Source organism: Nerophis ophidion, linkage group LG24 (assembly GCF_033978795.1).
Source record: "Nerophis ophidion isolate RoL-2023_Sa linkage group LG24, RoL_Noph_v1.0, whole genome shotgun sequence".
Lineage (NCBI taxonomy): Eukaryota > Metazoa > Chordata > Actinopteri > Syngnathiformes > Syngnathidae > Nerophis > Nerophis ophidion.
In genome coordinates, this window is record NC_084634.1 from 5,216,345 (window position 1) to 5,227,363 (window position 11,019).

An 11,019-nucleotide genomic window follows, 5' to 3' on the forward strand; every position below is an offset into this window, starting at 1 on the left:
AACAAGCGAACTGGAGTTTTGAGAAGGCAGGTCGGTTAAAAAAACAAAAACTCTTCATCCCAGAAACACGCTTACTTACGGAAATGCACGTCCTTTTTGATTTCAATGCGTAAAAAGAAATAAAAAGTGAAGTGAAGTGAATTATATTTATATAGCGCTTTTTCTCTAGTGACTCAAAGTGCTTTACATAGTGAAACCCAATATCTAAGTTACATTCAAACCAGTGTGGGTGGCACTGGGAGCAGGTGGGTAAAGTGTCTTGCCCAAGGACACAACGGCAGTGACTAGGATGACGGAAGCGGGAATCGAACCTGCAACCCTCAAGTTGCTGGCACGGCCACTCTACCAACGGAGCTAAACCGCCCGGTCATCAGTGTGTTAACGCCAACACTGGTTATTAATGTGATTATCAGACAGCAGTCATTTCCATTAGTCAATATTCAAATATAGGTGGTAGTGTTGTAACCATACCAATATTTTGGTACCGGTACTAAAATTATTTTGGTACTTTTCTAAATAAAGGGGACCACAAAAAATGGCATTATTGGCTTTATTTTAACAAAAAAACTTAGGGTGCATTAAACAAATGTTTATTATTGCATTTAAGTCCTTAAATAAAATAGTGAACATACTAGACAACTTGTCTTTTAGTAGTAAGTAAACAAACAAAGACTCCTAATTAGTCTGCTGACATATGCAGTAACATATTGTGTCATTTATACACCTATTATTTTGTACACATTATTAAGGACAAGTGGTAGAAAATGAATTATTAATCTACTTGTTCGTTTACTGTTAACATCTGCTTACTTTCTCTTTTAACATGTTCTATCTACACTTCTGTTAAAATGTAATAATCACTTATTCTTCTGTTGTTTGATACTTTACATTAGTTTTTGGATGAAACCACACATTTGGGTATCAGTCTGCACCCCCTCTCCAGGGCCCAGGCTAAGACCGATTTTTTTTATTATTATTTTAATCTTCTATTTTTATTCCCCTAAATCCTTAATTTAGCGGGTGTATATTTTAGCGTCTCGGAAGAGTTTGTGCTGCAAGGGGTTCTGTGTGTTAATGTTGTGTTAAGGTGCGGATGTTCTCCCGAAATGTTAGTCAATCTTGTTTGGTGTGGGTTCACAGTATGGCGCATATTTGTAACGGTGTTAAAGTTGTTTATACGACCAACCTCAGTGTGAACTTTATGGCTGTTGACCAAGTATGCGTTGCATTCACTTGTGTGTGTGTGTGAAAAGCCGTAGATATCATGTGATTGGGCCGGCACACAAAGGCAGTGCCTTTAAGGTTTATTGGCGCTCTGCACTTCTCCCTACATCCGTGTACACAGCGGCGTTTTAAAAGGTCGTACATTTTACTTTTTGAAACCGATACCTAAAATTTAGAAACTGATACCGATAATTTCCGATATTTTAAAACATTTATCGGCTGATGGTATCGGCAGTCCGATATTATCGGACATCTCTAGTTTGTGGTCGTTGTCCTGTTGGAACACCCAACTGTGCCCAAGACCCAACCTCCGGGCTGATGATTTTAGGTTGTCCTGAAGAATTTGGAGGTAATCCTCTTTTGTCATTGTCCCATTTGAAGCACCAGTTTTATTGGCAGCAAAACAGGCCCAGAGCATCATACGACCACCACCATGCTTGACGGTGGGTATGGTGTTCCTTTTTTCCTCCAATCATATTACTGGGTATTGTGGCCAGACAGCTCAATTTTTGTTTCATCTGACATTACATGGACAAAGAAAAGACCTTCTGAAGGAAAGTTCTGTGAAATACCAAAAAATAATGTGTAGTGTGTTGTTAATTTATAGCCAAAAATATTTTTTATTTTATAGATATTTTCAAAGCAGAATATTGTCCTTAAAGGGGAACATTATCATCAGACCTATGTAAGCGTCAATATATACCTTGATGGTGCAGAAAAAAGACCATATATTTTTTCAACCGATTTCCGAACTCTAAATGGGTGAATTTTGGCAAATTAAACGCCTTTCTGTTTATCGCTCTCACATTTAATGCCAAACAAACACTTACCAATCGATGGATTTAAGTTGCTCCAGCGTCAAGAGATGCGAAAGTCCCTCGTTTGGTTTTTACCGGTGATGCTACGACAGAGATGGCAAGAAAGTCTGGATATCCTGCGACACTCAAAGCAGATGCATTTCCAACGATAAAGTCAACAAAATCACAAAGGTGAGTGTTGTTGATTTTATTGACTTATGTGCTAATCAGACATATTTGGTCGCGGCATGACTGCCAGCTAATCGATGCTAACATGCTATTTAGGCTAGCTGTATGTACATTTGAAACCATATTTACATTCAGCGTTTCCTTCCACCCACATTTAATGCCAAACAAACACTTACCAATCGACAGATTTAAGTTGCTCCAGTGTCACAAGTTGCGAAAGTCCTGATTGTTTGGTCTGCACATTTTACCGGCGATGCTAACGCAGACATCGCCGAATAGCGTCAATAGCTATTCGCTCAATTGCTTCAGTTCCTTCTTCAATTTCGTTTTCCCTATCTGTCCCCATACTCCAACCATCTGTTTCAATACATGCGTAATCTGTTGAATCACTAAAGCCACTGAAATCCGAGGCTGAATCCGAGCTAATGTCGCTATATCTTGCTGTGGTAACCGCCATGTTGTTTGTATTGGCAGCACTGTGTGACGTCACAGGAAAATGAACGGTGGCTTCGCACATAGCTAAAATCAAGCACTTTAACGCTTTCTTTAGAGATGTTCCGGGATGGGTAAAATTTTGGAAAAAAAAAAAATAAGCCGCTGGGAACGGATTTTTATTGGTTTTAACCCTTCTGAAATTGTGATAATGTTCCCCTTTAGGCCTTACTGTTGGTGCTAATCGACCTGTTTTTTTTTACCGAATTTGAAAGCAAAAGTGAGTCCACAAATAACTGAATTGTAAAGCAGAATTGAAAAGGAAATCTGAATTGGTAAAATCTTATCAATATCACTCCTAACATGTGACTGAAAAAAAGATGGACTCCTCTCGAGCATGTTTGTCTTCTTGTGTCCTGCAGACGTCTGTGAAGAACATCTTCTCTCTGAGCAACAGAAGTGGAGTTTCAGGATGGACAAGGAGGAGCCACAGCCCTTCCACATTAAGGAGGAAGAAGAGGCGCCACATACATTGCAAATGCAAAGGGAAGAAAATAACCCACTGACCTCCCATTTTAAAGAGGAAGAGGAGGAACACAGCATCAGTCGAGAATGGTTGGAGGAGTTCCATGTGATTGTGAAGAGTGAAGATGATGAGGTCAAAGGTGAGAGTGAGGAGAGGGGAGGGGGGGAGCCTCCAAGCAGCAGCTCAACTCAACACATGACAACAGAAGCTGATGGAGACCACTGTGGAGGATCACAAGCAGACAAGCTCTTAGCTCCACTATCAGATAGTGAGGACACAACGTCACACTCTCCTGACACTGATGATGAAGACTCTAAAGATGATAAGACATGTCACACTGACAACACACACCGCACATGTTCTCACTGCGACAAAACTTTTAAATATCCTAGTGCCTTGAAAAGACACATGAGAACACACACTGGAGAAAAACCTTTTTCATGTTCAATCTGTAATAAACGTTTTACTCTAAAGCACCATTTCAAAGGACACATGAGAATGCACGCTGGAGTAAAACCTTTTTCATGTTCAATCTGTGGTACAGAGTTTACTCAAAGGCAAAGTTTGAAAACACACACGAGAACACACACAGGAGAAAAACCTTTTTCATGTTCAATCTGCGGTAGAGATTTTACCGCAAGGCAATATTTCAAAAGACACATGAGAATACACACTGGAGAAAAACCTTTTTCCTGCTCAGAATGTGGAAAAAGCTTTGAGACAAATCAAAGGTTAAACATACACATGAGAATACACACTGGAGAAAAACCTTTTTCCTGCTCAGAATGTGGTAAAAGTTTTACAATGAATCAAAGTTTAAAAATACACATGAGAACACACACTGGTGAAAAACCTTTTTCATGTTTAATCTGCGGTAAATATTTTACTTATATGCCCCAATTCAAATCACATATGAAAATGCACTCTGGTGAAAAACCATACTCCTGTTCAAGATGCAACAAAAGCTTTCATGACCGACAAGCTTATACAGTACACATGAAAACACACACAAGTGAGAAAGCGTTGAGTTGCAGTGTGTGTGGTGAAAGATTCTCCTATAAGTACCAGTGTAAGAAACACAAGTGTGCTGGTGAGAACAGCAGCAGCAAATGAAGATGCAGGATTTGAAATAAACTGTCAAAACTTGAACTTTGACCTTCTAACAACATCAGCACATATAACATGTGTGACATCATTGTTGTGTGTGTAACACAATCTTGTTAATATGATTCTAACATTTATAGATTAGACACTTCAGATTAGTGCTTTTATTTCAGTCAAGTACATGAGTTAATATACACATTTGTGTACTTTAAAATGAACAGAAAATTTGGACTGAAAATGTGAGAATCAATAAATTACAAATATGTTACATACAATGAACATTTAATCTGTAGGTATTCATAATTCACGTTTATACTAATTCATAATAGTTTTATATGTTTTTTTGAATAATGAAGTGTTACTTATTTTATTTTGTAATTCTAGATGAACTCCTTTATATGATGTACATATTTGTTTTACATTTGTTCATACCTTTGCTTTTGAGTACACATAAATCCCTCTTAGTTCATATTTACTGGTTCACATCTGAAACATCTTCTGGACCACTTCTGGAAGCATATTATTATTTACTTTATACGTCATTTTAGCATAGGTCTTATACACAAGATAATTTACTTTTAAGATGTGTGACTTAATGAATCATTTGTTGGGTCTCTATAATCCATTTTTGTAATTATCTTTATTACTCTCTTGTGTAATATGAATATTGTTTTGTGATTGTTTTATATGTATGTCCCCAGACCTTTATGCAATAAACAATGTATGCTTCAACTAAAGTTGGGTACAATAATTGTTGTTAATATTTGTAAGTATAAGCTTCACGGTGGAAGACGGGTCAGTGCGTCTGCCTCACAATACGAAGGTCCTGCAGTCCTGGGTTCAATCCCAGGCTCGGGATCTTTCTGTGTGGAGTTTGCATGTTCTCCCCGTGAATGCGTGGGTTCCCTCCGGGTACTCCGGCTTCCTCCCACTTCCAAAGACATGCACCTGGGGATAGGTTGATTGGCAACACTAAATTGGCCCTAGTGTGTGAATGTGAGTGTGAATGTTGTCTGTCTATCTGTGTTGGCCCTGTGATGAGGTGGCGACTTGTCCAGGGTGTACCCCGCCTTCCGCCCGATTGTAGCTGAGATAGGCGCCAGCGCCCCCCGCACCCCGGTAGAAAATGGATGGATGGATGGAACGGTGGATTAAGACGTGAAGATTTGAAAAGCGTGGGTAGGGTGCGTGCGAGTGTGAAGATTCCAGGACGAAGACAAGAAAAAGAGTGACTTAAATAGCTGTGATGATTAGTGAAAACAGGTGAGGCTGAGAACAGGGACGTGACAGGTGGAAACTAATGAGGTTGGCATGGAAACAAACAAAACCAGGAAGTGCAAAACGTGACTGATTGTCCAAAATCAAAAACATAACATGACAAAACAAAACATGATCCATAGACAGACGCATGTTTGTGACGTTATTGGTTGGAGCGGACATTTTATCCCAGCCAAACTCACGGCTAAAAGTGGTCTGATTTAATCGCATAATTACACAGTATTCTGGACATCTGTGTTGCTGAACCTTTTGCAACTTGTTCAATTAATAATGGAGACGTCAAAGAAGAATGCTGTTGGTGGAAAGCGGTGGATTATAGCTGTCTTTAGCACCGAAACACAGCCGGTGTTTCTTTGTTTGTTGTGAAGCTTTAATATGGAACAGAGCGGTCGAGCGGACATGTTTCTCTACCACATGTCAACTGGCAGGTTTCGGTGGGAAAATTGTGGTAATAAGTCGGCTCTCACCGTAAACATGAGCGGAGCTTGTGTCGTTCTTCCTGCAGCTGTCAAAGAGGCAGCTGCGACTTTCTCTGCTCCTCCATGGCTTCCCTCAGAGACACTGGCGGTCAGCACACCCATCCGACTTTTAGGTATGACCTTATAATCTCACTAAAATACTAGTAACACAATAAGCAGCCTGTGTGTCGGCTGGGGACATCTCTGCGCTGCTGATCCGCCTCCGCTTGGGATGTTTTCCTGCTGGCTCCGCTGTGAACGGGACTCTCGCTGCTGTGTTGGATCCGCTTTGGAGTGGACTCTCGCGACTGTGTTGGATCCATTATGGATCTAACTTTCACAGTATCATGTTAGACCCGCTCGACATCCATTGCTTTCGTCCTCTCCAAGGTTCTCATAGTCATCATTGTCACCGACGTCCCGCTGGGTGTGAGTTTTCCTTGCCCTTATGTGGGCCTACCGAGGATGTCGTAGTAGTTTGTGTTGTGGTTTGTGCAGCCCTTTGAGACACTAGTGATTCAGGGCTATATAAGTAAACATTGATTGATTGATTGACTGATAAGGGATTTTCAAGAATTATCCCAGTAAATATGTCTAATAACATCTGAATCGCTTCCACTGCCCTCGTCTTTTTTCTTTCTAGTCCTTCACTCTCACTTTCCTCATCCACGAATCTTTCATCCTCGCTCAAATTAATAGGGAAATCGTCGGTTTCTCGGTCCGAATCGCTCTTGCTGATGGTGGCCATGATTGTAAACAATGTGAGGATGTGAGGATCCCTACAACCCGTGACGTCACGCCCACATTGTCTGCTACTTCCGGTACAGGCAAGGCTTTTTTATTAGCGACCAAATGTTGCAAACTTTATGTGTTGAACTAAGCGATGTGTTGATTTGATCAACACATCGCTTAGTTGAGATGAAGTGTGAGTGTTAAGTGTTTTGATTTTGTGAAAATGTGCGAAAGAACGATAGCAGAGTACGAGGAGGAACTTTCTCGGACAAAAGAGGAGAAGGAGCGACAACATCAACTACTGGACGCTGTTTTCAAGAAACCGCAAGTTGTGTTACACAGAACAGGTTTGTTTACTTCTTACTCTCACATGTTTACTAACTTTATATCTCATCATTAACAAGAACATGACGTGTTAGATTAATTTTGATTAATTGGTGTAGTCAGACACATGATTGTTATTGTGTTATTAATGTGATTATCAAACAGCAGTCATTTCCATTAGATAGTGTTCAAATATAGCTGATTTGGCACACTTATAATTAAAATAACAAAAAATAGTGTTGTTTTTCATCAGATATGTAGTAGTATTGTATATGTGGATGGGAGCCCTGCTTTGGAAATAATGTGTACCCCTTTCAGAGATCACATTTAGTTCCACTTCAAACATTCACATGATCCACATTGAGATGAGATGGTGTAACGTGAACAGTTGTGGAACTTTCTAACTCGGGGAAAAAACGGGATCTCGTTAGAAGTGCGATGTATGAGCAGACGCCGTTTGGGTATAACAAAATGGTGTCTGCCAATGTTGTTTATAATGTCACTACGTTAGTAGTTGTCAAACTTTTTTCACCAAGTAGCACCTCAGAAAATACTTGGATCACCAAGTACCCCCATCATGAACAGCATTAAAGGGGAACATTATCACCAGACCGATGCAAGCGTCAATATATACCTTGATGGTGCAGAAAAAATACCATATATTTTTTTAACCGATTTCCGAACTCTAAATGGGTGATTTTTGGCGAATTAAACGCCTTTATGTTTATCGCGCTGGAGGCGATGACGTCAGAATGTGACGTCGCCGAGGTAACACACCCGCCATTTTCATTTTCAACACATTACAAACACCGGGTCTCAGTTCTGTTATTTTCCGTTTTTTTGACTATTTTTTGGAACCTTGGAGACATCATGCCTCGTCGGTGTGTTGTCGGAGGGTGTAACAACACTAACAGGGAGGGATTCAAGTTGCACCACTGGCAAGAAATCTGCCGCCAGACCCCCATTGAATGTACCAGAGTGTCTCCACATTTGACCGGCGATGCTAAGGCAGACATGGCACAGAGATGTATGGATAACCTGCAGGTGCATTTGCAACGATAGTCAACGAAATCACAAAGGTGAGTTTTGTTGATTTTGACTGCCAGCTAATCGATGCTAACATGCTACGCTAATCGATGCTAACATGCTATTTACCGACGGTGCTAAAGCAGACATCGAACAGAGATGTATGGATAACCTGTAGATGCATTTGCAACTATATTACGTTTGCTTCTACCCACATTTAATGCGAAAAAAACACTTACCAATCGAAGGATTTTAGTTGCTCCAGTGTCAAAAGATGCGAAAGTCCTGATCGTTTGGTCCGCACATTTTACCGGCGATGCTAACGCAGCTATTCGGCCATGCTATGGCTATGAATAGCGTCAATAGCTATCCGCTCAATAGCTTCAGTTTCTTCTTCAATATTTTCATACTCCAACCATCTGTTTCAATACATGCGTAATCTGTTCAATCGCTTAAATCGCTGAAATCCGAGTTTGAATCCGAGCTAATGTCGCTATATCTTGCTGTGGTATTTCCATTGTTTGTTTACATTGGCAGCACTGTGTGACGTCACAGGGAAATGGCCAGTGTCTTCACAGAGAGCGAAAATAAGGCACTTTAAAGCTTTATTTAGGGATAACCCGAGACCGGTAAAATTCTGAAAAAAAATTCAAAAAATACAACAAGCCTCTGGGGACTGATTTTTATTGTTTCCAACCCTTTTGAAATTGTGATAATGTTCCCCTTTAAAATACAGTAGCATAGTAGGCCTTAATTATTCATAAAAAGCAAGGAGGACATGTTATTTAACAAGTATATTTAATATTTTTAGTTAATGTAGCATTACACACAGTTTGAACAGTAACACTGTGTTTGCATGTAGGAAAATAAAACACTATACTTAAATAATGAAATATTTGGCGTATATCTATGTGATGCCCCTGTACCACTAGTGGTACAAGTACCGCAGTTTTTAATTCCCTGCACGATCGGTTCAGGAAGACATGATCAATGCACCCGTGCGCAAAAACAACGTCACTTCCTTTTTACTTGTTTTACGTCAGTTTTGTTCCTGCATGTTGTCACTGCCATTGTTTGCTTTTTTGTAATCTTTATTTGAATAACAATGTCATATAAAAGATGACATACTGATCATTTAAAAATTAGTAAGTGGCTTGTTTAAAAAAAAAAAAATCAACATTTAAAAAAATAAATGACATGATGGGAGTCAGTGGCGCCCCCTTGCGTCATTCATTGCAATGACAGAAGAGTGAAAGTGATTGGAATTGTGGCCATAATACTCCCTGATTTTTTTAAATCCACTCCTTGTTCATGTTTATAATAATGTTCCCTTTTACTCCTAGGTAAGCTAGATTTTTAGCAAACATTGATAAAATATTCAAATATCACAGAATGTGAGGTTTCAAAATCACCTTTGTAAAAACAATTGTAAGCCCAGGAAGTGACGTAGTCTTCCGGTACCTATCGAGTAGTGACATTGACCACCACCAGAATATTTTATTTATTTCATCAAAGCACGTCCCTAAACATTAAAACATCATCAACACGGTTGAAAACAGCATCCAACCGTGGAAATGTGGGTTTTAATTACTATCAAGTTCGTATTTTTAATTGTTGAAATTAAATCAGCAGTAATAGTGGCTAAATTAGCATGTCGCTATATTTGTGTATGGGATCACGTCTGCGCTGAGTGGATGCGCAGGGGATTAAAACAGCGCTTGTGTCTTCTTCCTTACGTTTACTTCCATCCATCCATCCATTTTCTACTGCTTATTCCCTTTCGGGGTCGCGGGGGGCGCTGGCGCCTATCTCAGCTACAATCGGGCGGAAGGCAGGGTACACCCTGGACAAGTTGCCACCTCATCGCAGGGCCAACACAGATAGACAGACAACATTCACACTCACATTCACACACTAGGGCCCATTTAGTGTTGCCAATCAACCTATCCCCGGGTGCATGTCTTTGGAAGTGGGAGGGGCTTATCCCCAGGTGCATGTCTTTGGAGGAAGCCGGAGTACCCGGAGGGAACCCACGCATTCACAGGGAGAACATGCAAACTCCAAACAGAAAGATCCCGAGCCTGGGATTGAACCCAGGACTGCAGGACCTTCGTATTGTGAGGCAGACGCACTAACCCCTCTTCCACCATATATATGTGTATATATATATATATATATATATATATATATATATATATATATATATATATATATATATATATATACATATATATATATATATTTAAAAGAAACAAAATAAGTATTACACACATGATATTTTTTTTCTTTGATGCTAATAGTTTTTAGAATGTATTTTAGAATATGGGGTGAATTTATATATATATATATATATATATATATATATATATATATATATATATACATATATATATATGTATATATCTATTTATATATATATATATATATATATATATATATATATATATATATATATATACATATATATATATATATATATATATATATATAATGGATGCATATATATAATGGATGCATATATATATATATATATATATATACATATATATATATGTATATATCTATATATATATATATCTATATATATATATATATATATATATATATATATATATATATATATATATATATATATATATATATATATATATATATATAATGCCAAAAGGAAATTTAAAAACCTTCCACATTCTAAAATACATTATAAAAACGGAATTAATAAACATAAAAACATGTTTTTTTTCCTTATGTTACTGTCGACAGTAACATAAGGAAAGCAATTGTTTCAAAAGAGATCTTTTCATAACATTGATAAATATTTGAATATTTTTACGAAAATAAAACTGTATGTCTTTCTTTTGAAAATTTGGAATTGAAAAGCGTACTTTTATTTTTAGAATAAGTAAATAGTTATGATAAGATACTGTCA

General features: G+C 38.4%; 1 protein-coding gene across 4 annotated transcripts in view; it reads left to right on the forward strand.

Annotated features, from left to right (window-relative positions):
- Positions 1-11,019, forward strand: part of LOC133542468 (gastrula zinc finger protein XlCGF28.1-like) — a 210,587-nt gene that overhangs the window by 162,004 nt on the left and 37,564 nt on the right. The window contains exon 3 of one of the 4 annotated variants that reach the window (XM_061886642.1): positions 3,065-5,009. The exons of the other annotated variants lie outside the window; for them this stretch is intronic. Coding sequence (XP_061742626.1) covers positions 3,065-4,281 — 1,217 coding nt within the window. The 3' untranslated portion in view covers positions 4,282-5,009. Of the gene's footprint in view, positions 1-3,064; positions 5,010-11,019 lie in introns of those variants that run through there. 4 annotated transcript variants of the gene reach the window in all.